This window comes from Truncatella angustata, assembly GCF_020726525.1.
Source record: "Truncatella angustata strain MPI-SDFR-AT-0073 chromosome Unknown BKA67scaffold_1, whole genome shotgun sequence".
In the NCBI taxonomy this organism is placed as follows: Eukaryota; Fungi; Ascomycota; class Sordariomycetes; order Amphisphaeriales; family Sporocadaceae; genus Truncatella; species Truncatella angustata.
Window position 1 is genome coordinate 1,075,656 of NW_025763381.1, and position 25,434 is coordinate 1,101,089.

At 49.8% G+C, this 25,434-nt stretch overlaps 10 protein-coding genes across 10 annotated transcripts; 5 read left to right on the forward strand and 5 right to left on the reverse strand.

Moving 5' to 3' along the window:
* Positions 1-3: 3 nt before the first annotated feature.
* BKA67DRAFT_543869 (putative acetylornithine deacetylase) lies at positions 4-2,115 on the reverse strand. The gene is made up of 4 exons (XM_046101217.1): positions 1,193-2,115; positions 632-1,143; positions 432-455; positions 4-367 (listed from the first exon to the last, which is right to left on the reverse strand). Exons 1-4 carry the CDS (start codon positions 1,831-1,833, stop codon positions 279-281), a joined length of 1,266 nt encoding a protein of 421 aa, XP_045963340.1. The 5' UTR covers positions 1,834-2,115; the 3' UTR covers positions 4-278.
* Positions 2,116-3,425: 1,310 nt separating this feature from the next.
* BKA67DRAFT_529382 (glycosyl hydrolase family 61-domain-containing protein) lies at positions 3,426-4,663 on the forward strand (the record flags this gene model as incomplete). Its single annotated transcript, XM_046099062.1, has 7 exons — positions 3,426-3,793; positions 3,849-4,026; positions 4,082-4,162; positions 4,224-4,290; positions 4,354-4,514; positions 4,565-4,609; positions 4,655-4,663. 7 exons carry the CDS (start codon positions 3,426-3,428, stop codon positions 4,661-4,663), a joined length of 909 nt encoding a protein of 302 aa, XP_045963341.1.
* A 129-nt stretch (positions 4,664-4,792) lies between these two features.
* BKA67DRAFT_8294 (fungal-specific transcription factor domain-containing protein) lies at positions 4,793-6,976 on the reverse strand. Its single transcript, XM_046109469.1, has 4 exons — positions 6,526-6,976; positions 6,168-6,475; positions 5,981-6,114; positions 4,793-5,929 (listed from the first exon to the last, which is right to left on the reverse strand). The coding sequence occupies exons 1-4, from the start codon at positions 6,860-6,862 to the stop codon at positions 5,038-5,040; spliced, it is 1,671 nt and encodes a 556-aa protein (XP_045963342.1). The 5' UTR covers positions 6,863-6,976; the 3' UTR covers positions 4,793-5,037.
* An 846-nt stretch (positions 6,977-7,822) lies between these two features.
* Positions 7,823-9,010, forward strand: BKA67DRAFT_8341 (uncharacterized protein). The gene has a single exon (XM_046109475.1). The coding sequence runs from the start codon at positions 8,070-8,072 to the stop codon at positions 8,895-8,897; it is 828 nt and encodes a 275-aa protein (XP_045963343.1). The 5' UTR covers positions 7,823-8,069; the 3' UTR covers positions 8,898-9,010.
* Positions 9,011-9,123: 113 nt separating this feature from the next.
* BKA67DRAFT_510032 (peptidase M24, structural domain-containing protein) lies at positions 9,124-10,670 on the reverse strand (the record flags this gene model as incomplete). The annotated part of the gene is made up of 3 exons (XM_046097293.1): positions 9,124-9,529; positions 9,590-10,291; positions 10,348-10,670. The coding sequence occupies 3 exons, from the start codon at positions 10,668-10,670 to the stop codon at positions 9,124-9,126; spliced, it is 1,431 nt and encodes a 476-aa protein (XP_045963344.1).
* A 276-nt stretch (positions 10,671-10,946) lies between these two features.
* On the forward strand, positions 10,947-13,157 carry BKA67DRAFT_543877 (major facilitator superfamily transporter). The gene is made up of 4 exons (XM_046101218.1): positions 10,947-11,408; positions 11,472-12,143; positions 12,201-12,314; positions 12,380-13,157. Exons 1-4 carry the CDS (start codon positions 11,245-11,247, stop codon positions 12,924-12,926), a joined length of 1,497 nt encoding a protein of 498 aa, XP_045963345.1. The 5' UTR covers positions 10,947-11,244; the 3' UTR covers positions 12,927-13,157.
* Positions 13,158-13,852: 695 nt separating this feature from the next.
* Positions 13,853-15,478, reverse strand: BKA67DRAFT_529387 (mitochondrial matrix Mmp37-domain-containing protein; the record flags this gene model as incomplete). The annotated part of the gene is made up of 1 exon (XM_046099063.1): positions 13,853-15,478. The coding sequence occupies one exon, from the start codon at positions 15,476-15,478 to the stop codon at positions 13,853-13,855; it is 1,626 nt and encodes a 541-aa protein (XP_045963346.1).
* A 1,399-nt stretch (positions 15,479-16,877) lies between these two features.
* On the forward strand, positions 16,878-19,300 carry BKA67DRAFT_652465 (spindle assembly checkpoint component Mad1; the record flags this gene model as incomplete). Its single annotated transcript, XM_046106172.1, has 2 exons — positions 16,878-17,003; positions 17,129-19,300. The coding sequence occupies 2 exons, from the start codon at positions 16,878-16,880 to the stop codon at positions 19,298-19,300; spliced, it is 2,298 nt and encodes a 765-aa protein (XP_045963347.1).
* Positions 19,301-21,744: 2,444 nt separating this feature from the next.
* Positions 21,745-23,939, forward strand: BKA67DRAFT_8389 (vera protein). The gene is made up of 2 exons (XM_046109478.1): positions 21,745-23,694; positions 23,752-23,939. Exon 1 carries the CDS (start codon positions 22,113-22,115, stop codon positions 23,643-23,645), a length of 1,533 nt encoding a protein of 510 aa, XP_045963348.1. The 5' UTR covers positions 21,745-22,112; the 3' UTR covers positions 23,646-23,694; positions 23,752-23,939.
* Positions 23,940-24,175: 236 nt separating this feature from the next.
* BKA67DRAFT_652467 (uncharacterized protein) lies at positions 24,176-25,339 on the reverse strand (the record flags this gene model as incomplete). The annotated part of the gene is made up of 1 exon (XM_046106173.1): positions 24,176-25,339. One exon carries the CDS (start codon positions 25,337-25,339, stop codon positions 24,176-24,178), a length of 1,164 nt encoding a protein of 387 aa, XP_045963349.1.
* Between the last annotated feature and the right edge of the window lie 95 nt (positions 25,340-25,434).

Here is a 25,434-nt window from a genome sequence, read left to right on the forward strand (position 1 = left end):
ATCAGATCATTCATTCAGGTCCCCTTGATGGCGATACAGAAAATCACTCAATCCAAATCAGGTATCCACATGATCTATAACCCCGAAGGTTATTATACTATGCTATGGCGGAATCGAGAACATCACCGGCACATACCTGCATGCTGGGGATTGAATCATGGGAAACGTGCTATTATGATAGGTATAACTCGCATTCGCACCCCTCGATTGCAAATTGCAAAGCGAACCCTCAAACCAGACCTGCGGAACCGAGACCAAGAATCTACATGCACCTACCCCTACTGCAGGAAGTCCCAAGTAGCTGCGGCTATGACTTTTGTCACCTGCACAAACTCATCGATTGACGCCGACTCGTTCACCGTAGCCACTGTGATAATTCAATATACTGTATTGGCCCACGCTTGGCTGCTTGGAGGAGGGTTCACACTTACTACCATAGGGACTGCAACCGTATACTGTAAAACAAAAGAAGCGTTAGTAAATTAGATATGTAGTGGCTAACGTGTTGTGCCTCCAAACATCCACGCCGCTCACGAGCATCACTTTCACCTCGTGATAGGCTCGGAACGCAGAAATGCAATGACCATCACAAATCAAGTTTCGGGGGGCAAAGAGTTGTTCTAGAACGTACCATAAGCTGGAATGTTAGCATATCTGTAATGTTTGCAGTCCGTGGCACCCATTGACGGAATAAGTGCTGGTCGACAATCCGGTGCAAATACTTCCGCGTTGTTTGCTAGCCGCTTGATCATGGGATGGTCAATCGGTGAGAAGCTGCTCGGATTGCTGGCAGCCTCCCGCTTGTCGATGTTGATCATAGCGTCTTGATACTGCAGAATGATGCATCGTACCACGTCCAAAACCTGCTCAGCCGTGAGGCCTATAGGCAGACGGATATCTAGCTCGAATGTGCACGTGTTAGGTATGACATTAACTACGGTACCACCGCTTATGATACCGATGTTGACTGTAGGACGAGCGATAATAGTCGACGTGCCAGGGCCCATGACTTGATCGACCACGGCCAAAACCTTGGGATCTGTCAAGTGTGAAGCGATATCCGCCGGTGGGATTACTTCCATTGACTCCACAGCCTCAACCACCTTTCCAAGAAAACTTCCCGCGATTCGGATTGCACCTTTGCTGTTTCAAATTGTCAGTGAGTTCCAGCATTAGATCCACTAAATCCTACTCAAGATTGATATAAGCCCCATGCGCGCCTCTGGTCTTGACCTTCCCAATTAGCCTGAGCGTCCCCTTCTCGGCAAACCTGATCGTCCTGCCAGAAGGCTCGGCACTCAGCATCACATCACCTCCCCATCTGACTCTATCCTGCTGGATCAGGAACTTGGTTCCCCATTTCCCACCCGTCTCTTCGTCCGAAACAGCGCATAGAGCGACGCTGCCTTTAAGGTGCTCCCTTCTTTCGAAGAGATAAGCATAAGCGATCACCAGCGAAGCCGTGCCCGACTTCATGTCCACCACGCCTCGTCCATGGACGCGACCGTCGACGACGTCTCCAGACCACGGGTCTCTGTCCCATCCGGTCGTGTCTGGTCCGAGTGCGAATACGTCGATATGCCCGTTCAAAACGACACGGGGTCCTGGCTTGCCACCAGAGAACTCACTGACGATGTTAGGTTGGCCGGGCCGGGGTGTGATCAGTTCGTAGTCAATTCTTTTGCTAGTGAGGTAGTCGGTCAGTATAGCTGCTGCTGTTACGGTGTCGCCTGGTGGATTTGGCGAAGGTGCCCTGACGAAAGCCTGAAGCATGCGGACATGATTATCTCGGTTTGCTTCCAAAGCCTCAATCATCAGCTCTTTCAGGTCCATGGTGTAAGTTAGCCAGTTGTATATGAAGTCCGATAAAAAGTGAAGTGAAATTGGACAAATCTGAGTGAATGCTTGTAACTTTGAACGGATTGACGGCAAGTTTGCAAGGCATCGGCATACGCATAGTTAGAGATTCATGGAATCATCTGGTGTAATATGCGAACTGCGCAAGATCATATTTACTGCTCGTCTAACGTTGATCCCGAGGACTTCCTCATGTGCTCTCGGCAGCTTCGGCTTCGGCTTGGACCCGCTTGGTTGCAAGTCGTGCTTATACCCCAAGAAAGACATTGACCAATCAAACACACTATAATCCCATACACTCCCTTTATTGGTAGACTCATCTATGAGTCTGTGAAGTGGAAACGGATAAACCGCCAATTCACCACGCTCGTTGAGTTTGTACAGGAGAACTCTATAAGTGATTGTGAATATAATATTTGTACTTATAATGAGCATGAGTGGTACACTTCCACCAATATCGTATAGTAGCATCAAAGTTATTATCAATGTCAAGTCTTCTGTTTATTACCACTACGAGTCTGATGGATTCCTTTTCTGAAGCGGGGGTGGGGGTTACGCCAGTGAGCTTTGTGTTTAATGTCATCAAAAGTTCAAAGGTCTTGGGGCACAGTGACTCTCACAGTCTAAAAGAAAGTCATGGCATAATGTAGGATTAACTGAATTGGTTTTGCGGTCCACATGGTGTAAAGGTTTGAACAGCAATGCGGACTTTTGTGTCCATTCGCTGAATGCTTATCGATTGTATATTTACCGATTAATTAGGAATCCTTAGTCGTGACTGGGCGAGCATTTTGTGAAAGGACGTGGTGGGAACCTTTGAGATGTTCTGATGTGACATGGCTTCTCAGCTTGGTGGACTTGTGAGGCCTGGTATGTTTAGTTTGGGTAGGCGGTAACCGAGAGATTTGACTATATAATCCACGCATCATACCTCACCAAACACTCCAGTTATAGAGTTAGGTACATGAATTTAGTAAAATAGCTTTCCATCTGCGCCCGCATGACGGTACGTCTAGTGGAACTTGATCGGCTCCACCGACAAATGCCTTTTCCACAAGGAGAATTGAAGTAAAGATTCGCAATGGAGAAGCGAAAGATGTTTGGCTGTCTTTTCTTGAGTTCGGAGACCATGCACAATTCTAAATCTTCACGACGACAGACTGAGCACGGATGGCTTGGCAGCGGAATAGATACGATCGCCTCCGTGAAGGCTCCCGATAGAGTGGTCCGGACGTGCTCCCTCCGCGACCGGGATACGACGTCAAATTAGCAACACCCACACTACACCCAATCATCAACCCGATGTAACCGGTCTTTGGAAGAGGTTCCTGCATTCTGGTGCCATGCTTGCGTAGGAAAGAAATGCACGTGTCATTATTGGCGGATACCAGCTCTAAAATGGGCCTACCATGTCGCCTGACCGCGAGCCACGGTCCGGTGCCACGGCAAGAGAGAGTCGCAGTTCCGTAGATTGAATATATTAAAATGAAAGCACATCCAGATTGTGGCTACTGATGAGGCTCAATGACCATGCTATTGTTAGTCAAGCATTGTAGCCGGCATTCAAGATGAAGTCACAGACACTCCTCGCTGCTGTTGCGAACATCGCGTCGATTAGTGCGCACACAATCTTCGTGCAGCTCGAGAGCGGCGGCACCACCAATCCCGTCGGCTATGGCATTGCTGTTCCTTCCTACGACGGCCCAATTACGGACGTCACCACGGACGCACTTGCGTGCAACGGCGGCCCGAACCCAACGACGCCGTCCGACAAGATCATAGATGTCACAGCTGGGTCAACTGTAACAGCAACCTGGAGGCATACCCTTACTTCTGGTGCCGATGATGTTATGGACGCATCTCATTTGGGTCCCACACTGGCGTACCTCAAGAAGGTAGATAATGCGACCAGTGGTAGTGGAGTTGGGAATGGCTGGTAAGCTATTACCTAAACCTGCAATGAAGAGATAGTACTCTAATCTGGTCGACAGGTTTAAAATTTATGAAGATGGCTATACCAGTGGAGTGTGGGGTACCAGCAAGGTCATCAACAATGCCGGCAAGCAGGCGATACCCATCCCAAGCTGTATTGCCGACGGTCAATACCTTCTGCGTGCTGAAATGATTGCGCTACACGCCGCGAGCTCGGCCCAAGGAGCACAACTTTACGTGTGTCGATGACCTCCAGAACCAATGTCGCAGAACTAAGCTAACAATTCCGAAGATGGAATGTGCTCAGATCAACGTCAGCGGCGGCAAAGCCACGGTCTCACCGACGACTTACAGCATTCCAGGCATTTACACGGTAAGTGATACTCTTTCGTGATGGATGGAGACGTTGGAAACCCTAAGTTAACGGCCGATAGGCGACTGACCCTGGCTTGCTCATCAACATCTACTCCATGACAAGCTCTAGCACCTATGACATCCCAGGTACGGCTTATCCCCTATTGGTTCAGTCAAAGTCTCTCTGAACTGCTCGCTAACGTGTTCCAGGCCCGGACGCTTTCACCTGCTCAGCTTCCGGAGGCAGCAGCACGACCACGGCCGCAGCCTCGACAACCAAGGCGTCCTCCTCCACATTGAGCACATCGACCAAGACGAGCACTGCTGCGTCCAGCACGACCACCGGCGCATCGGCTTGCACAGCAGCAAAGGTAGAATCCCAGTCACTACTCTTAGACAAGTCATGCTGACATGAAGATAGTACGCTCAATGCGGTGGCACTGGGTTTACTGGTTGCGCAACATGTGTGAGCGGCTCAACATGCTCAATTCTTAACGATTACTATTCTCAGTGCGCATAACGGTCGCTGGTCAAAATGTTGCTCCAATTAAGATGAGGAAACCCGCATGGAGTTCGGCGCGTTTTCTAAATGGAAGATCTTTATGCGAGGTACGAGCTAGTGATGGATTGGCCCGTTGAAAGACCAGATGATTGCAGCACCGGGATCTATCACTATATGGGCATATAGCCGGTAAGAAGCATGCATAGATGAGGCGCAGTAAGATTCAAAGGAATTAAACCTTACAGTCCACGTCAGACTACGTTGACCCCACCCAATAAGCATAAAATAAGCTTAAATATTCTGTTCATGCCCAGGTGCTTGCCACCAAGTAGACTAATACGCAAGATCAATGCGTATTATGTATGGAAAACGTTACGCCGCACGTGGTCTGATCAGAAGACAATGAAGTCCTCTCTACCCTGCAGGTAATCATCCCATTTGACATGAGCCCCCGGGCCTTGTTCGTCGTCTATTCTCCATTTTGTTTCCAGTTCGTTTATGATACCGATAGGGCTCATTATACCGAGGACGTGACTGAGCGTCAAGAAGCTACTCGTAACGAAACTCCGCACGTGCACGTTTCTATAATCGGTTTCCATACCCAAGATGAACAGAGGCCACATGATGAGTTTACCAATTTGGTGCAGGCTTACCGGATCAGCGAAGACGGGGACCATTGCACTGTAAAGAATTTCAAATGTCTCCTGACGCAAATCAACGACATTGATTTGAATGTTATCAGGAAGAAGCATCGATGCATCATCTTCGCAGTCAAAGACTAGCGTGTGGAACGTGTAAAGTAAGGTTGACGCACGATACGTCACCCCAACACTAAGCCATAAGTCTCCATCACTCCTTGGTGACGAGTGAGTAGCAGGGGATGAATCCGCACTTGACTGTTTGTCCAAAGACGGAGAGGAACTTGAAACAGTTTGGGGACTTTCGTGGCTGGTATCAAAGCCGACTTCCTTGCCCGACAAAGACCAGCCTTTGAATTGCTGCATTCTTGCAGAGTACTCTGCAGGGGAGAACGACATGACTTTCTCGATCGCCATCTTAGTGCCAGACTGTCGTCTGACCCGTAGGTTCTCTTTGAAAGTGACGGTACGCAGGTAGTTGACCAGTATAAGTACCCGGAATAAGACGTCGGGACATGGAATGCAGGTTGTTGCAATCAGTTGGAATACTGAAGGTTCGACTTCCCAGTACTTCATGGCCATATTGCAGGCTAGTGGCATGTCTGCATGGCTTGACGGTGTGGTTGTAGCACCCATGACGTCAATTCTTCAAGACCATGTTAGCCAAATCAATATTAGGGAGGGCGACTGCACTCACAGCATGAAGAAGGTCAACACAGGCTTAAAGTATGGATTTACAGTGATGATCTTCTTCAGACCGCCTCTGAGTTGTATTATTCTTCTGGCGCCTTCAAGGTGCACCCTCCATTCGGTATAAGCAGATGCCTGAATCTGTTGTCCAAGGTTAGTCACGCGCATAATGATGCACAACAGAGACTACTTGCAGATGCAACCATGAGTGACAAAACACACAAAAGTGTGGCATCACTAGTCTGCTGATCGGGTGAGCTGAGCTGCTCATTCAGGCCCTGCAAAGCTTCTACACGCAACTGAAAGACATCTGTGTCTTTCTGTATCAGTGCCGATGAAGGCGTAGGGTCAGGTCCTACCGACATGAGTCGGTGGAAACTTGCAACAGAGACGAGAACTTTGACGTATATGTCCGGTATCTTATCGACGCCCTGTAAATTGACCTTGTATGGATTGAAGTGGCTCTCGAGGGAAACGAGATCCGGACAAATCATCTGGTTGACTACGACTGTTAGTGGCATGAACGCACTGTAAAATGGGCATCGCACGTACAATAATCCAACCCTTCAAATATCATTTGGGCTTTGCGGTACAGGGCTGGCGTTGGCTGATGGAAGACGGGTGAGCGTGTCGTAGTTGGCTTGAGGGCGTGGTCTGATGTGAAATGAGCCAGTTCCATGCCTAGCTCTTCATAACTTGCACTTGATTCTGGCGTGCTCACTTTCAGTGTTGCATCACCACCATCACCCCGCACAACGTTTGCGTCTCCTGCTCCATCATAACCAGGGCATTGCACGCCGTGTCGCTTGCAAGTTGAACAGGCTGGGAAGCCGCCGTCACACAGGACGCGACCTCGAAAGCAGGTCCAGCATTGGGGTCCAACCTGCATCGAGTTCGATCGCTGAGCGCATTTCTTCGAAGTTTGTGAAGAGAGAAGCTTGCGCGACGGTCAATTGGCAGGCAAACTTGCGACGTTGCATTCCTTAAATAGCCCAGGCAAGCCCACGCCATGGGCAATGACTTGAGTGGGTACCTGTCAATCAAGGACAGGAGGAGGGTTGGAGGGGGATTGTCTGTTAGAGTTTAGGTGCCAAGACAATAGCTATAGTAGAAAGAGGTTTAGCTGGGAGGATCGATCGGCCAGGGTTTGTCCAAACTTTCTATTTCGAGGTCGCCCGCTCTCTGGCGAATGTACGGATACGTAGCAAGCCTTTCAATCAAGCCTTACCCGCTATTTGCCAACGGTTACGCATCGTCGTGCCCGTGGTGTCAGACGGTGCCAGCACCACGGTTCGTATTTTGACGAGATACGACCTGCAGACCCCGAGATGCTGTGGGACTTCGGCAGTCTGACCGTTATGTACGTGATTCCCTGGCTTTCCTGTCGGGAGAGGTCGCGTCGCTGCCTATTCGTGCTACACTCATGATGTAGTGCAGCAAGATCAATGATTGACCGAGCTTGGCGTGCATGGAACTGCTACCTGGGGGCACCAGTCAGATCGCCATGCTATTTCAATAAGCAGCACCGAATCTCAGCTGCCACATGGCTGACATGCAGTTTCACATCCTTACAACATCACAGACACGAATCAGGATGGAGGAAATGGACCCCCAAATAGACCCATGTGGCAGCGAACCTCCAACATGACGTCTTATGTTATGGGTATGCAGCCTGTTCAAGTATTTGACTACTCTGGGTGCCTGGTCTCCTGGAGCAGGCCTGATAGGTTCAATATCATTCTTGTCTCGTCAGCGTGCTGAACCAACCTATGATCGCGACTCTCGCTATAGAAACACAAAACCATGCAAATAAAATCACAAGTTGGCGCAGACTTCGAATCAGTGTTGAAGCCTCTGTTTTGGTGTGCATCTTCTGATATGACTTGGAATTTTTATTGAAGAGTTCATACGTTGATCATTGCCACTATCCGGGGAGTGCCACCAACGCTCCACATAAACTAGCTGGTGGAGAGCAGGGAGATCACTGCCGGATTCAGTTATTTCACATAAGCTTCAGAATTTGCACTCTGCTCCACCGCTGTAAACAGTGAACCAAATTCTTGTCAACATATTCGGATATATGAGCACATCTCAACATGCCTCCCTCTTACGGCACGCAGGCATACTGGGATGAACGCTTTAAGAACGAGTCAATCTTTGAGTGGCTTGTTCCACCGGACAGCCTCACCCCATATATCACGAAAGTCATTGAAAGGCATACTGCAGACCCAAGAATTTTACATATTGGCTGCGGTTCATCGTATCTGTCATTTCATTTGCGCGAGTTGGTGCAAAGTGCAAAGCAAGTGACGAACGTGGATTACTCAGAAGTCGCAATCCAGAACTGTGTGCAGCACGAGAAAAGACTCAAGCATTTCGACCTAGGCGAGGGCGGCATGATATGGAAAGCAGTAGACTTGCTTTGTGCCAGCTCTGTTAACGAGCTGACTGCGCGTGACGGTGGAGTACCCGATGGCTTCGACCTCATCGTAGATAAAAGCACCAGTGACTGCATATGCTGTGCTGATGACGTGACGTTACCATTGCCGTACAGCGATTGTGCCCTAGATTCGCTCAAAGGGCCTTCTACAACATGCTTCAAGATACATCCCTTGCATGTGCTTGCTGTTCACCTAGCCTTTCTGGCGAAGCCCGGCATCACTCGTTGGATGTGCCTATCGTACTCCACAGATCGTTTCCCATTTCTTAGCACTGGTTGGAACACCAGCGAAGCCTCAACCGTGAATGCTCAAGCAACGGAACTTGGCTTTCCAGATCCGAGAACTCTTTGGCGGATAGAGCACAAGCAGGAGGTGGCCCCGAAGCAGGAACAGCATAACGAAGATCACGACCGGAGCTACGTTCATCGACCTGCCACAGTCCACTGGTTATATACTCTGCTTCGTACGGAAACAATGTTATGAGGATCGTCATCGGAAATTACTCAGATTGCTTGGCTCACTTACGACATACCTGGCAAGAAAACCGCTCTACGACAGATATACAGCATGCACAGCACCGCTGGACGACAAGAAAATGAATCAAACCAATCCAGCTATGACTTAGTTTTCAGACAATTCATTAAATTAAATCCAGTCCAGCAACGATTCCTGCCTTGACGGTATGTGATGATCCAAACTCACGAAGTTGTCAAGGTTGGTATGGCCCTCTAGCTCTCGCGCCCGTCAACAGCTCGGCTTCGCCGTTCTCCTTCACAAGGTAGATATCTTCATGTCTCACTCCAAATTTCCCTTCGAGGTAAATGCCCGGCTCATTTGTAAATGTCATCCCTGCTTGAAGCAGCACACCCTTATTCCATTTGTTTAAGTATGGCGACTCGTGGGCTTTTATGCCAATACCGTGGCCTAACCGGTGCGTGAACCCGTAGCCGTATCCCGCATTTTCGATGATATTTCTGGCGGCGATGTCCACGCTTGCTGCGCTGTTGTTAGGTTTGAAAGCGGCGGCCGCCGCGCTTTGTGCATCGAGCACAATGTCCCATACTTTAAGTTTTTCGGCGTGTAGGTTCAGGTGGTCCAAAGCGTCTGATACGACTCTGTCTTGTGACCCAACCAGACCCAAAACGGACGTCAGAGAAGCCATTACGGACATGTACCTCTTCGTCTTTGGTGGGTCAATGAAGAAGCTGCGACATATATCGGAGGAGTATCCCAGGTAGTGCGCACCGACGTCGATCACGATCATACTGTCGTAAGCAACCTTTTTGCCGCCGGTGACAAATCCACCATGGGGCAATGCGCCATGCTCCTCGAATAGGACAATGTTGAAGAATTTGCTGAATCCGATGGAAATTAGCGAGTTGTCCAGGATCGCGGTCACCTCATTCTCGGTTAGACCAGGAACGAGGCATGGCCTCATCGCCCTGACGGCCATCACCGTGCCAGTGTTCACAGCTCTAAGCAGCTCGACCTCGGCCGGGCTTTTGATTTGTCGAACCAACTCAACCTCGGGGCTCAAACCCATGGTCTCAAAACCAACGGAATCGAGGCCGCGGACGATGTAGTCGCGGATCTCCTCATCCATCATCAGCTTTGGCGACTTGCTTGAGAACAGTCCCGACTTCAGAAGGACTGAATATGGATTCCAATGTTCTTCCCAAATCACTATGTCAAGCTCGGTTTCTCGCGAAGGAATTCCCAACATCCGCACCCTTCCTTCTTCAAAGTGTGGTGAGAGGAAGGCCGTTTTTGCTACGATTTCTCCGGATGTGGACCTTTCTGGAAGCACAAGCATCAGGAAAGGCCGCTCTTCGGGCTCCCATGGTTCCCAATCGACTTGAGAGATATTACCATAGTATCTGATATCCTGTGAGCAACACCAAAACTTCGGAGCTTAAGGTCGCGAGTAACCAACTGGAATGTGTAACCTGGCTCGAGCACAAAGGCATCAACGCCATTGCTATATAGTGCTTGAGCGAGCCGGTCTCGACGCTCAAGAAACTCGTCGGCCGCAATGGGAATGGCCGGATTGAGAAAAGAAAGGTCGGCATGGAGGTTTCCGATGGAGCATTGTTGCACCTTGGCGACATGGCTTTCTATGTCCCGACTTGAGATTGATCCAGGAAACCAGATCCATGACGATAAGAGAAGACTGCCGAAGAATGTAGTCAAGATAGAACGGCCGAGGTGCCTTCCGCGCCTCTTCACAGGTATGTCCAGCGCTTCCTGATTACCCATCGTGAACGGTCGTGATTTGTGTTTGCTTACAACCGGTTCCTAGTTCAAATCTCAAATCTCAAAGGAGACGCACATCAATTCGCAGATCCCGCTGGTCGCTGCTGAACCGATTATTAACCGCAGTGTTGCACGAGACCTCTTCTGTTGACGCAACGCCTCCGGTGCTAGCAGGGTACTGACACGGTTTCTCCACTGCTGTTGTCTGTTATCCTTGCTTTCCTCGACAATATGGTCTGTTTGTAGAGTGTAGTTGCCGGCGGCAGACCATAGGAGCCCCCACTCTTGATGCGGAGTACCCCGAGTTTACGGGGTCGGATCTCCCGAAAGCGCAATTCTTCGATGGACAAAGTCATGGCAATCTGATAGCAAGACTCGGCCGCGAGAATGCCGGCCGCCTCCGCCGCGGCAAATGGTATGCACGTCAGATCGAATCTGGCCGTACGGGTTTAGATAACGTTCCCTTGCATTGATTTATTCAGGCTGGAATTCTCCAGTCACGTTTTCAGCACGCCAGAAAAAGACTTCAGGAGTATATCGCATGAGCCTGTAAAGATCTCATTGCGATTTCGTCAAAATGGACCAAATCTCACTCGAGAAGAAGGATGACCAGCAGGTGACTGCGAATGTGGGAGATGTAGAGATTGCCGCAGCAGAAGAACAGGAAAAGACGTATTACAATAAACTCTCTGTCTGGTTGATGGTATTGTTTTCTGGTCTGGCAATTGGTTCTGATGGATAGTAAGTTGATGCATTCTATGGTTGCCTCCAACGTTGAGAGACCATGCTAATGATGGCACACAGTAATGCTGCCGTTATCGGTAATGTCGAGCTGCTCTTGGCTGTCCTGTATCCGGATGCGTTGACGACATCGATCTACCAGCGACTTTCTAATGCCTTCTTGATCGGCATGATAGTAGGCATGCTTCTGTTTGGCACCGTTGTTGATCAGCTAGGTAGAAAGACCGGTGCCATTGCTACGACTATCTTGCTGGTACTTGGCATCGTTTTATCAACCGCTGCCAACGGGACAAGTGTGACTGGTCTGTTCTGGATGCTAATCATCGCTCGAGGAATTGCTGGAGTTGGAGCCGGCGGCGAATATCCCGTCTCCGGTGCTGGTGCAGCAGAGGCCACGGACGAAAACAATGGCTTACGAAAGCACCGTGGGTTCATGTTTGCCATGATCGCGGATCTTTCTGCTTCTCTAGGCTATGTCTGGGGTGGGTTAGTTCCACTGTTGCTGCTTCTATGTGTCGGGCAGAAAGAAGAACATTATGATATTGTGTGGAGGACATCGTTTGCACTGGGGCTGGTGCCGCCTTTGGCGATATTTTGGTTCCGTATTCGCATGGCCGTATCTACCGCCTACCGCAAGTCGGCCATGCGAAAGCAAAGAACACCCTACTTGCTTGCATTTAAGCGATATTGGCGTCCATTTATAGGAAGTGCCGCGACTTGGTTTCTCTATAATTGGTGAGTTGCTTCTTATCATCAGGATCGAGGACCGAATTCGTACTAAGGCAATGGCAGGATCTCAATTCCGTTCGGCATTTTCAGCTCAACCATCATTTCCCGCACCAACACCGAGAACAGCCTCGTCAAGAATCTGGGATGGGGAGTCGTCATCAATTGTTTCTACATACCGTAAGTACTTCACGGTCCATAGGAGCGCCGCTTGCCTGGACCGTCGGGCTGACCTTATCTCGCAGTGGCCCTTTCATTGGAGGCTATCTTTCTGATAAGATCGGACGACGCAAGACCATGGCACTAGGGTTTGGTTTACAAGCAGTCCTTGGTTTCATCCTTGGCGGCGCGATCGTGCCGATTCAGGAAGTGTTTCCACTGTTCGTGGTCTTGTACGGCATTTTTTTGACACTTGGAGAAGTCGGCCCTGGGTCCACAGTAGTCTTGGTTGCTTCTGAATGCTTTCCGACCTCGATACGGGGTCAGATGATGGGCCTCGTTTCTGCTTGTTCCAAGGCTGGTGCTGCAATTGGTACTCAAGTGTTTACTGCGATTCTGAACTCCTATACCGATTCGTCGAAAGGAGACCAAGTTGCCTTCCTCATCGGCTCGGCTTTTGCTGTTTTAGGTGCTCTCATCGCATTCTTCATGATTCCTGACGTCTCGAGACAGCTCGACGACGACGATGCAGCGTGGAAGGTGTACCTTTCTGATCACGGTTGGGTTGCTGAATGGGGTGACAACGTTACAAAAGATCCGGTTGGTGTGGTACTCAACCAACGGGTTTCATAGATGCCTAGTTTTGCAACGTTGATTGCTTCTTAGATGCTACGTTATGCCCGAGCGAGATAACGAGCAAGAGCCAGTCATGGCTTGTAGAGATATGGAAGACGTCGATAGAAGAGTTATCAATAGCGTAATATTCGATCGTTTCATCGGATATTCACGATTGTTTATATCAATGCCTACCGGCGTCTCTCGTATCAGGTCTCTCTTCTCTTGAAACCTACAGTTGATAGCCAGCCAGAACGTTAATTCTATATTGTTAACAATGTTCACCAATCTTTCTAATAGTGTGCTGTTATAGATCCGGGTACAAATCAACCATGCAGCTTTTTTACTGTAAAACGAAAGCCATACATCTGAGACAAGGGATTCTCATGGTGGGCTAGTTCTAGCTTGAAGAACTGCGGCTTGGTAGATCACCGACGTCAGCCTTTTCTATACGAACCAAAAAGGTTTCAGGATCTGGGTGCTGTGACGATTACTGATTTATGGGTCGATGTGAACACTTCTATATTAGACTTCAAGGGAAACCTCGTACATGTACATATCATCGACCCATCGACATGGACTTGTCAAGTAGTTTTTATTCACAAACGGAGGCCTATAGACGGATCATCTCCTGAATGCCTTACTATTTACATTCAAAAACGCCTTTCAACTCCAGATCAATGCCATGCAACGGAACGAATTCCAGCCCTTTCCGATTTTCTCGCCTTTTAGAAGGCTTCAAAGACAACCTCCAGATCAATGCCATGCACACGGGGACAGATTCCAGTTCTCGTCGGCACTCTCGCCGTTTAGAAGACTCCATAGACAGCAGCGTAAATCCAGACACCAGCAGTAATCACATAGAGGAAGACGAGATAGCCGATCTCAAGCTTCAGGTCGCTAAACTTCGGGTCGCCAAGCTTCAGGTCGCCAAGCTCAGGGCTCTAATCTTTCTTGTCTTTGCCCTCTGCCTTGGGCTCACTTCCCTCCTTATGCTTAGCCATCTTCTCGCGCACGTAGCGGATGGTCTTGCTCACACCGGCGGTGAAGGGACCCTTGAGAGTCTGAGAGGTGCTGGGCCAATTGATAGTGTTCTTGATGACCTTGCGAACAATCTTCCTAAGCTCCTGTGGGTCATCTTGAGCAATGCGCTGTTCGAAAGTTCCACCCTGCTGGCGCTTGAATGAAGTGGTATCGTCGTTCTTGCTCTCGTCCATCATCTTGTTGAACTCGAGCTGAGGAATCTGGAACTTCTTCTGGTACTCGAAATACAGCTTGGATCGGAATGCCTTGGGAAGGCGACGAACCATATTGCCTCGCTTGACAGAGTCCATGTCCTGTCGTAGCTTCAGAACAGACTTATTGTCCCAGATCCAGTTCTCCTTCTTACAGGTAGGGTCGTCAAACTCTGCGTTGGGAAGGGACTCGATGAGAGGAGCGTAGAGAGCGCGGAAGTTCTGCATGTTGTGATCAACAATGTTGGCGACCTTGCGAGGATTCTCCGTCGGGAATGCCATGCGGGGATCGCCCAAGTAGCTGATGCCGGCAATTGTGGCATAGAGCTCCTTCTCAGTGAAGGTCTCGGGAAGCAAAAGCAGCGCAGTTCTAAGAGCAGACAGCAGGTTGATCTGGTTAGCCATGCGCACAGCTGGGTTGTCACGGAGGATCTTGACCGGCTTGTGGAGACGACCAGAAAGGTAAAGGGTGTCCCACTCTCGAAGGTCGCGCTTGAGAGTCTCCATGTTGACAACACCATACTTGACAAGGATGCCGTCGACCGTGACATATGTGTTGAAGTAGACACCAGCGCCCCACTTGTCCTGAACAGAGGAAACAGCTCCAGAACCCAGTGAAGCAAGGCCCGAGTAGTGATCGCGATGCTGCATCATGTTCAACGAGTGCCAGTGCTGGGTATGAGTGACACCGAAAATGAAGTCAATCATCTTGGGCGAGCCATTCTGGGCCTTCTGGACAGCCAAGGGTGCCTTTGCGTGGACAGCTTTGATTTCGGCCTCGGTAGCAGTGCCACTTCCCTTGGATTGGGGGAACACGCCAGATCCATATGCGAAAGCATACATGATGGGAGCGCGGAACTTCCAAGGGATCTGTCGGAGGCACTCCTTGAACTCGCGATCGATGACCATGTGCTGGTTGGTGCCGAAATTGGTGTAAGGCAAATCCTTGAACTTGGCAACGTTGAAGTCGGCATCCTCTTCCCAATCGTAAGCAGGCGGTTCGGCATCTTCGGCATAGGCAGGAGGCGAGTTCTGCGAGTCGGGAGATTTGGTAGCTTCAGTGGCAGTCTCGGCTTCATCCTCCTTGGCCTGTTTCTGTGTAGCCTGCGCATCCTCGGATGACTTCTTCGGGTCGTCTGCACAGTAGCGAGATGTCGAAACAAAGGTTCTCGAGCTGAGACGGGCTGGGATCGTCGGAAGCGAGCGTCCCGAAGTCGAGCTCACGGGGACACTCATTCGCGGGATGGGAGCAGCGCTGAGTTTTCGGACAAGACTAATAGTCTGACCTCCTCGGGCACCAGCCATGACGGCTTGGCGCATAGCAGCGAAGGCCATGTTTCTGACTGTGTCTGGGGCCAATTGCTATGGTTTGGTGTTTCGTGATCGCGGTTGTTTTGTTGTGGGAGATGTTGAAATGGTAGAGTGCAGCAAAGCTGCTAGATTTATGATGTTGCCCGATCAGCCATAAATGGTTTGCGCCCCGGTCAATCAGGACGCACGACGACAACAACAACAATAGAACGGCGGAGTAATCAGTTAGGACCCGCCGGGGTAAACGGAGAGCGTTCAGCAAGGTACGGAGTAAAGTGACGCTCCAAGGAGGAGCATCGTCAGCTCTACATATATAAGCTCCGGCACTCATGGAAAAGAGCGAGCTACCAAGCCAAGCAGCAGCTAGCCGTCCCGAGATTGTGCCCTGGTCCGCATGTCATGCCAGGAACTGACGTAGAGCTTCTAGACGCTCACAGGGGTGTGTCCACAATGACTTCTTCAGCCAGCCATACTTGGTACTCAGGTACTTCAGTCAATAGCCGCATGTACTGTAGAAGCTGCACAGTAATGGAGAGAAGCTATCGAAGTACCTTATGTGCAGGTGCACCTTGTTCGGATCTTGTCTCACCAAGTCGAACGATATGATTCTGCATGAGGAGTATACAATCCCGTTCCTGCGCAGACCAATGTGCTCAGCAGAGGTCTCTACCACTTGGCAGGTTGATCGAAGCTTGTCTGGCAGCTAGACATTACCCCGTAGCAATGTCACAATGACCGTGCTAACAAGGTCCCAGTAGTGACTGATGGTCCCTGAAATAGCTGAGCTCTAGCTCGCAGTGGCCGACAAGCCAACCCAACGGTGGGAAGGCGGGCACAGAGCATTGATCTCCGATGTGTGCGACAAGCGTGCCACTGGCCCAGCAATGTGCTTCTTGTGCAGACCGGAAAGGGAGTGGCCATGTCAAGCCTCACTTGAGGTTGTCCTTTGTCCAGGAACAGGTTTCTAGGAGTCCATTGTAGAGAGCCTAGGCCACGGCATCAACTCGATGCTCTCTGAGGCCTGCTCGCACAGAATCTCTAATATGGAGCGCTGCCTTTGTTGGGTGTTCCTGGTTGTCTTCTTAGCTGAACTCAATCCACCCAAGCTCCAGCTCCAAACAACACGGACTTGAAGAAGGCGACGCACGTGCCACGAGCTACTGGCATCACGTGCAGGATGATAAGGCCTTCTGCAGACGGAGAGATAGCGCTAGTTCCGCGAGAGGAGAGGACGATAGCGATAACGGCAACCGATAACCGATAACGATAGCAACAGCCGCTTGTGTACGGATCCGTACACGTACAAAGCAGCTGCTCGCAGTTGGTCCTGACGCCAAGGACAAACCCCTGCAACATCCCCAGGCCAGCCAGGAGCAGATCAAAACATTCGGCGCATGGCATTGCAACATTCGCCCTATTCACCATGACAGCAGATACACCCGGCGAAGGAGGCTCGGCCAAGAAGCGGCGCTCAATGACTGGCAACTTTCGAAAGAGTTCGGGCGGTGGTGCCATACCACGAGCTCAGGGGTCTATGAGGACATCAAGAGTAAGTTGCGCTCTAGCACACGCACACGCACAAGCACAAGCACACGAGTAAACAATCACTCTGACCATGTTGAACCACTATTGGAATGCCTGGAGTTGACATCTAACCCACCACCTCTACCACAGGTCACGGCCTTTCGCACGACATCGCAGCCTCAGTACGATATAATAAGTGGCCAGGAGGCATCCAATGGTCAAAACGCCGCAGGATCTTTGCGCGCGTCTTCCCACGAGAGTTTCAAGGAGAACATGGCACCGCCAGACGCAGAACACTATGAGACACAGCGGAAGCAAATAGAGGAGCTCAAGGCCGAGCTAGCTACCGAGCGCTTCAAGAGCAGCAGTTCAATTCAGGAGACCGAGATGAAGTTACTGCAGCATCAGAGTGACGTGCGAGATGCACAACGAAAAGCCGATGAGGATTTCAAGCAGCGCCAAGCCGCCGAAGGCGAGTTCCACCGATTAGAACGTCAGCTCGAGTCTCTGCACAATGATCTGAACGAGTCCAAAGAGAACTGGTCAAGAGAAAAGCTTGCCATTGAGAGGAAAGCACGCGACGCTGAAGACGAGGCCAGGCTACTAAAGGAACAATTGGAGGAGCTATCGGCCGCCAAGGATGAGTCGGAGCGTATCAGCCAGAAGAGAATTACAGATCTCCAAGCGCAAGTCACAAACCAAAGGCAATCGCTCGAAGAGATCGAGAAAGACGCCCAGGCACGGGAAACATTGTTGCAACAAACCCAGGAACAACTGGCCGACAAGGACAAACTTGTTGGTGACTTGGAGGCGGACGTTCTACGGCTGAAGGCACAGACGGGAGATGCTGATACTATTGCTGTTATCAAGCGCGAGCTTGCTGAACAAGTCTCCCATATCCGTTCATTGGAAGCGAAGACGTCTAAGCAACATGCTGAACTCACTCATTTGCGCCAAATCCACAAGGCCGTAGAGGTTGTGGAAGAGGAAAAGCGATCATTACAGCGCAAGCTCGAAGTGGCGCAAAGCCTTGAAACTGAGCTCACTGAGGCCAAGATTCAGCGGCAGCGCTTGGAGGACGAGCGTCTGGCCTGGACGTCATATCTGCAGAATGCCAGCGAAACCGAGGGGGTCATGGAGTTTGACTCGCCAGAGGCGGTTGCTCGTGCTTTGGTTCAAGAGCGGTACAACTCTGCGTCCTTGATCGAGAAAATCGGCGAGGTGCAACCTCAAATTGCCGAGCGCGACGAAATCATCAAGTCCCTCGAAAATGAGAAAGGCAGCCTTGCTGCACAGCTCGAGAAGCTCAAGACCACGGCTGCGCCTGTCTCAGCCGACAAAGCTAGGGCCCGAATTGAGCGCCAGCGAGCCCTTGCTGCCAAAGAAGTCGAGTACCTCCGTGCTCAGCTCAAAACCTTTGACGCCGAAGACGAGACCTTCGAACCCGAAAAGGTCGATCATGACCGTATGGAGCGCATTTCCCAGTTGGAGCAGCTGGTCGACAAGTACAAATCCGAAGTTCAAGAGTTGCACGCAGAGCTATCCTCAACAGAGAGTTCTTTGTCTGGAAAGGCTCCCGAACCTGTGGTTGGGAACAAGCGCAAGAGCACAGAAGATATCGACTCGGAACAGATTGGCGAGTTGAATCGTAAGCGACGCAAGCTCGCGGACGACTTGTCTAAAGCACAAGCCGAATTACAAGTGCTGCAGAAAGATAACTCGGTACTGCGATCACGTCTTCAGGCGGCAGAAACCCAGAACAAGACTCGCGTGCTATCGCTTCGATCGAACCCTACATCCGATTGGGAAGCCATCAAAGTGCGTGACATTACAGCACTCAAGGAGGAGAACAAACACCTCCTCGCCAAGCTTCAAAAGAACACCATCAGTCGTTCTGTACCCGTGATCCCAGCTTCACAGCTAGCAGCCGCGAAGCGCGAAGTTGAGGAGGCCGAAAGAGAAAAGGCATCAGCGGAGAAGAAAGTGTTGCGCTTGAAACAAGTTTGGGCCGCCAAGTCAAACGAGTTCAAGGAAGCCATCTTTAGCACTCTAGGCTGGAAAGTCACGTTCATCCCCAATGGTAAGATGCGCGTGGAGAGTGTATACTGCGAAAGCCAGACAGAAGAGAACGAGAATAGTATTGTCTTCGATGGTGAGCGCGGTACCATGAAAGTGAGCGGTGGTCCACAGAGTCCATTCGCTCTAAGAATCAACGACCAAATACAGTTCTGGGTCCGAGAGAAGGGTTGCATCCCTGGGTTCCTCGCTGCTCTCACCCTAGAGTTTTGCGAATCTGAGCAGACAAGAGTCATTGGGTCATGAGATGGAAGTGGAGGCTATGGAACCGCGAAGACACACGATGGCTTCCTTTCAGAATTATGTGAGAAGTGTTATGATACCTCGGTCGGCGTACTGGAGTTTTGTTCAACGGCATGTGGAAAGATTTGCTGCAAGATGCCGTGTAATATAACATTTGGGCTCAACCATTCGTCGTCTACATTGCACCTCATTTATGAACACGTATCGACCCCTTCACGTGAAGCACGATCGTTCCAAATGATGTAGTTGATGAGATTAGAAGTTTTCGCGTCACATCTGCAAGCTAATCCGGGTTCTAACCACTAAACAATATGACTCGAGTTCGCTGATTTGAGGCCGAGGTTATTTGTGAATGAGCAGGGGAATATTGAATATTCACCGGGTATGGACAAATACTCACAGGCTGCCTGGTTAATATTGCTTGTCGGTAAAGTGCTAACCTAGTGTGGGGTATTGATAGTCTATACTCCGTAGTAGTCTTCGGTAGCTCCAACCTTACAAAATATTAGATATCTTCAAAGTCAAGTGGTCGGGAGTCCAAGAAGCTTATAAGAGTGCCAACCCAGTTGTAACCAGAGGAACAGTAGCGTTCGCTCGGCAGAATTACCGTTATTCCATGTTTCCCCCTAAATCGATCGCGAGTGCACCTAAAAGGTTCCCCAAACACCTCCAGAATCCCTTTTCAGTTAGCCTCAATTCCCACCTCATCCCATATTCCTAAAGGTAGACTTCATCGGTCCTGTCTAGCTACAACTCGTCTTAGCGTTGATCTGACCAGGCCTTGCATAGTATAGAGAACCTCTGCTTAAGAGTCAAGCGTGGTCCATATATGTATTATGTATGGTTTCATACGAGGCGCAATTCAACAGTACAGGCGCGCCGCGACATTGGTGGTAAGTATGTACGCATCCTGGACAAAGGAGTGCAAGACATAATGAAGAGAATCTTGGATTGGAAACTTCACAGGGCCAGGAGCGAGATAGAAATACCTTCGAGTTTAGATATACGTGGGCATAGGCTAGGAGTAACCAAGCATTGGTTTGGTGGGTGGGGCAATGTCGTGCAGTAGTAGCACAAATTAGAAGCACCTCGTTGTCACTTGTAGAGACCTACGCAAAGGATCTCACCCCATACTCAACATTAATTCCACCCATAGTTCCTTGAGAATACTTGGAGTCAAGACTCACGTGTCCAAACCCTGTCATATTTCCTACAAACACGGCCTTGGCCATCCTGAACCAGAATCTGACCGGATCAAAAATCCGTCATGGGCCATTTCACATCGTGACTCCGGGGTTGATATAAATCGAGGGTGGGATCTCATGTGCCTCATCTAATCGTGCAGGAATTTATGACAATTTGGCAGTCTTGCAAGCCCGAAATCGAAGGCAACCTCGCAGTGATACAGGGAGCTCGTTTCGAATTCGCTCTCCCAGTCTACAGAGCCTAGGCGTACCCCAGCGTGGGTATTCGTTGTCCGATGTTGCATCGAAGTGGCAAGACAATTCATATCATTTCTTCTTAACTCTGTATACTTCTATTTGTAAACGCAAGCTATTATGTCCCTGCAAGGGCGTGAGTCCATAACAAAACGCTGCGTGATGTTATTCCTAACCCAGAAATCATGCTGTTTGTATTGTGAATCCAGTGGGTTGGATCATTCCATTTCAACCTCCTAATTGGATGCCAATTACTCGGCCCAAAATCTCGGTCGAATCACCAGCAGAATCTTGCCACGGGGTTAAGTAAAGCTTTTGGAAACAACCGGCTTTATATTGATGAAAGTCTAGTTTTGCATACCGAAGAACACTTTGATTAATTGACAGAATTCGTCGAGGCGTTGGAACAGTTTGTAAACTACCAATGATCATCGCAGGGGAGGTACCGTATTAGCAGAAGATGGTGATTTCAAAATCCGGACCAAACCACCCAGACTGTTTTCCAGGGCTTGGTCCGGTGATAAGTCTCAGCTTGCTAACATGGATCCAGACGCTAGCATTGAGCTGACTGATTATCCCCGGATACGAAAAGAAAAAAAAAGAAAAAGAAAAAAAATTAACATCATGATTCAGTGTTTTTATCAATCAATTATCAATCCACTTCGGTCCTCCCCGGCTATAGTACTTGGGGTCGTCTAGTGGTATTGGCCTTTTGTAGCATTGATTAGGAATTGGAGATCCTTCTAACCTTAGATGAATCCATACAAGGATATCAAAACCCCAAGCAGGAGAAAAGCTGGCCACTTCGAATAGCACTTGCGGTACTGAGTCTTGACCAAGGGGTCGGGGTGGCGAGTTGGCTATAAAAAGCAATGCGTCGAATGAGCCAGCGATTCGGAGAGCTGGAAGTTGCATTAGACTAGCCGTAGCATTTCGTGCGTACTTGGTGGATTGTACAGAAGTCTCAAGTACTTTAGAAATGTTCCACTGACCAATAAAGATGCACTTCGGCTGGCTAACCCGACTATTTGAAATACGAATTGCAATCTTATAGTACATCGCTGGAAAAGTACTAGACTCCGCCGCGGTCGTTTCTGCAAATTTCGGGTAATACTTGTTAACCTAGGGTTAGTGCGATGATAATGATAAGGCGCCCAATAGACACTCTTCAGGTGCCCCAACGGAATCCTTCAAAGGCTCTAGCCCAAGATTAGCGCTGTGTCAGCTTCTGCCTTACTCCGTACAAGGTCCTATCAACGCCGTCCGCTTAATTTTCAGCGACATACTCCAGACTGGTGTCAATGTTCCTTAAAAGCTTCGTGCCTCCCTTGTAAAAGACCTTTTGGTTCCTACACTCTACATATGCCGTGAGAGCTATGGATTCTACCAACACCTCGAGCTTATGGCTCTTCGCGCGGGCTGCGCTCGGGCTCGCCACTTTCTACCTCACTCAGCGAGTGGCACAATGGCTCTTTCACGGGTATACAATTCGAAAGACGATCAAGGACATGCAAGCGCTGGGCGTTCCCACGCTGCCGCACTCATGGCTCTTCGGCCATCTTATCTTCATGGGTGACTTCCGTAAGGAGCACCCCAATGACAGCAATATATACAACATCCATTATTGGTTTCTGAACAATATCGAACGTTTCTTTCCTGGCCAAGAAACCCTTCCGCCAGTCATTTACCTGGACTTGTGGCCGGTCACCAGTGATGCGTTTTTGCTATCAACACATCCTGCAGTATCCGCCCAATTCACACAGTCTCAAAGCCAACCGAAAGCCAAGATGGGTACCGATTTCTTGGCCCCGCTCACTCAGAAGAAGGATATCGTTTCCGTAGAAGGAGAGGAGTGGAAGTCGTGGCGCTCAAGGCTGAACCCGGGTTTCAGCCCACGTAATGTGACGGCTCTGCTACCGGAGTTGGTGGAGGAGGCGCTGGTATTCATTGATGGCTTAAAAAAACTGACCGGGAAGGATGGATCCTGGGGGCCCGTCTTTCAGCTTGAAGAGAAAACCATGAACTTGACTTTCGACATAATCATTCGAGCCACTACTAATCTACGGTTACACCAGCAGACACGAGGGTTCGATACTCCTCTCAAAGCTGCGCTGTTGGACCAGTTGGAACAAATGGGTCGAGTAGCCAACCCTGCCCGAGGGTTGATCCATTCTCTCACGCCTCATGCGTCATCTGCTGTCCACAAAAACAACAAAGTGATGCATGATTTCTTCATGCCGAAAGTTCAAGATCGGATTCAGTCAGGCTTGAAAGCAGGAGGTAAACGTACGATTGTCGATCTGGCTCTGAAACAATTTGACGACGAGGCTGGCACACAGGACGCAGCAAAGCCAGACGCAGAGTTTCTCGACAGCCTTCTGAGCAATCTCAAGGCGTTTCTGTTTGCAGGCCACGACACAACGGCCACGACTCTCTGCTGGATGTTCAAGGAACTTCAAGATAACCCTGACTGCCTGGCGAAGCTGCGAGAGGAGCACACGAATGTTCTTGGCCCGGATGTCGAGAGAGCTCATGAAGTGATTCTAGCATCGCCTCATCTGCTTTATGCCCTACCTTATACGCTAGCCGTGATCAAAGAGACACTGCGACTGTACCCTTTGGCTGCTGCTCTCCGCCAAGGCAGCGCCCATTATTTCCTGACTGTACCAGGTTCACCAATCAGATACCCCACCCAAGGCTTTGCGATGTGGGATGGTGCGCCCATCATACAGTCGAGAACAGATCTTTGGCCGCGTGGAGATGAATTTTTCCCAGACAGATGGCTCACAGCTGAAGGTGATTCCATGTATCCCCCAAGGATTCTTGGAGACCATTCGCGATGGGTCCGAGAAACTGCATCGGTATGGAACTTGCGCTTGTCGAACTACGTTTGGTTTCGGTTTTGGTAGCGAGGACATTTGACATCGAAGAGGCCTGGGCTGATTGGGACACTCATAAGTAAGTTATACCACATGTGCCATATAGGTAGTGAGACATGCTAATCATTTCCTACAGAGGAAACAAAGGTCCACAACCAAAGATCAAGGGTGAGCGCTTGTATCGAGTTGGCACTGGCACAGTCCATCCTAAGGATGCCATGCCCGTGCATGTTAGATACCGTCAACGTCAATAGATACCATGATATGGTAGATGACTGGGTGTCTGGTTCTAGGATAAACTCAAATATTAAGCGGATATCACTCATATGGCCTGAACAGCTACTCTATTTGCTTCAAAGATGTCTACGATGCTCATCTTCAGGAGCAAAAAGGCGCTTTGAATGATGTGGCAGTTTTGAATGAATACCAGTAAATTTGTTCGTTGGCACCCTAGGCACAGCTCAGTCTTGACTTTACCTTGGAAACACCAAGAAAGAGAACATCGCAAAAACATTGGACTCCGTTAATTCGCATATGGGGTGGAAAACGATGCCCAAGTTTCAAAAATCATTATAGCCAATGCAACTCCTTGGCAGCCCTTTATCGGCAACAGCCCAGACCCAAGCCCGTCCTGCTTCTCCAGTGTATAAGCTAGCAATCTCGTCGCTTCTGCCCTTCTCGTGCTTAGTCCAGCCGAGCTTCTCTATTGAGCTAGTGGACATACACGAGAGAAAAACCTCGAACTGCTGAGCATTCCCGGCTGGGAGTGCTAGCGCATTGCTGGCAATGCCGTGGCAGAGACATGGCTCCTTGCGCAAAACGCCGCGCTCCATGATGTCGACCTGAGCTCTGGCAATGGCGGTCTCGATCTTATCTTCCAGGACCGGAAAGTGAGGGAGCAGAGATTGCAGAGACAGGACAAATCCTGGACCGCCGTGGCAGAATTGCACAAGTTTATCGTTCCCTACTGGCAGCGAAGACGGGAAGTTGCCGCTCTTAAACTGCTTGTCCAACAAGCCGGAAAGTAGACTTTGAACATTTTTGGCAGTCGAAGGCATAGAGAGCACCACTTGACAGATGATCCCAACCATGCCGTGAACGGCGCCCAGATACTGCTTTCCGTGCCAGGTCCAGGGTTGGCGGGCCCCCAGTATCCTGGCAACAGTCCTTTCGACTGTCCTCTCGAGTAGTTTAGAGGTCTCGTCCTGCTTCTCTTGCCCAAAGGCCGCTCGGCATAGTCTGAGGAAGTAAAGATATCCAGCCCTGCCATAGAGCCACTCATTAGAGCCATCCTCATTGCTCGTATTTATGATTGGTTCGTAAGAGCATAGCTTCTTGACAAGACTCGCATCTTTCCGAACTACAGCTGACAGCGCCAGGTGAGCTAGTGTCTCACTGGCAACCCCACAGTGGTCGGGATCGGGGTCACTGTGGTTTACACGGCTTCCTAAGTCGAGGTATTCCTGAGTCCAGTCTGAGAAGGATTGTTGCTTGAACTCCAGGTCTGGGTAGATTTGAGACAAACGATAAAAGAGGTATGCGATTGATGTCGGTCCGGTGTAGAGGCCGTGAAAATTCCATCCCGTCGAGCAGGTGTGTACAGGAGCGTTGGTAGTGTTGATACGCTCCAAGCTGGCCAGCAGCTCTTGGTGGGGTTGGACGTTCGTGAGAGGCTCTTGTGGATTCGCAAAGAATCGGCTATGATGAATAGTCTGGTGTGCCATTTTCACATTCGAATGTTGGTGAGTTACAGATTAAATTAGTGTCGTTTCGCGATTGCAAATTGGCTGACAAAGGAGGTTGTCAAGCTGATATATGG

What these genes read in the sequence shown, in the direction of transcription:
- BKA67DRAFT_8294 (XM_046109469.1), bottom strand. Translation starts at nt 6,862, where the DNA reads ATGCAGGTTGGACCCCAATGCTGGACCTGCTTTCGAGGTCGCGTCCTG. An exon ending in ATTTGAAGGGTTGGATTATT is followed by an intron (nt 6,476 to 6,525) that starts GTACGTGCGATG and finishes TAACAGTCGTAG; the next exon opens with TCAACCAGATGATTTGTCCG. An exon ending in TGTCACTCATGGTTGCATCT is followed by an intron (nt 6,115 to 6,167) that starts GCAAGTAGTCTC and finishes CTTGGACAACAG; the next exon opens with ATTCAGGCATCTGCTTATAC.
- BKA67DRAFT_543877 (XM_046101218.1), top strand. Translation starts at nt 11,245, where the DNA reads ATGGACCAAATCTCACTCGAGAAGAAGGATGACCAGCAGGTGACTGCG. An exon ending in GCAATTGGTTCTGATGGATA is followed by an intron (nt 11,409 to 11,471) that starts GTAAGTTGATGC and finishes GATGGCACACAG; the next exon opens with TAATGCTGCCGTTATCGGTA. An exon ending in ACTTGGTTTCTCTATAATTG is followed by an intron (nt 12,144 to 12,200) that starts GTGAGTTGCTTC and finishes AGGCAATGGCAG; the next exon opens with GATCTCAATTCCGTTCGGCA.
- BKA67DRAFT_543869 (XM_046101217.1), bottom strand. Translation starts at nt 1,833, where the DNA reads ATGGACCTGAAAGAGCTGATGATTGAGGCTTTGGAAGCAAACCGAGAT. An exon ending in GGGGCTTATATCAATCTTGA is followed by an intron (nt 1,144 to 1,192) that starts GTAGGATTTAGT and finishes AATTTGAAACAG; the next exon opens with CAAAGGTGCAATCCGAATCG. An exon ending in CGGTTGCAGTCCCTATGGTA is followed by an intron (nt 368 to 431) that starts GTAAGTGTGAAC and finishes GAATTATCACAG; the next exon opens with TGGCTACGGTGAACGAGTCG.
- BKA67DRAFT_8389 (XM_046109478.1), top strand. Translation starts at nt 22,113, where the DNA reads ATGGATTCTACCAACACCTCGAGCTTATGGCTCTTCGCGCGGGCTGCG.
- BKA67DRAFT_8341 (XM_046109475.1), top strand. Translation starts at nt 8,070, where the DNA reads ATGCCTCCCTCTTACGGCACGCAGGCATACTGGGATGAACGCTTTAAG.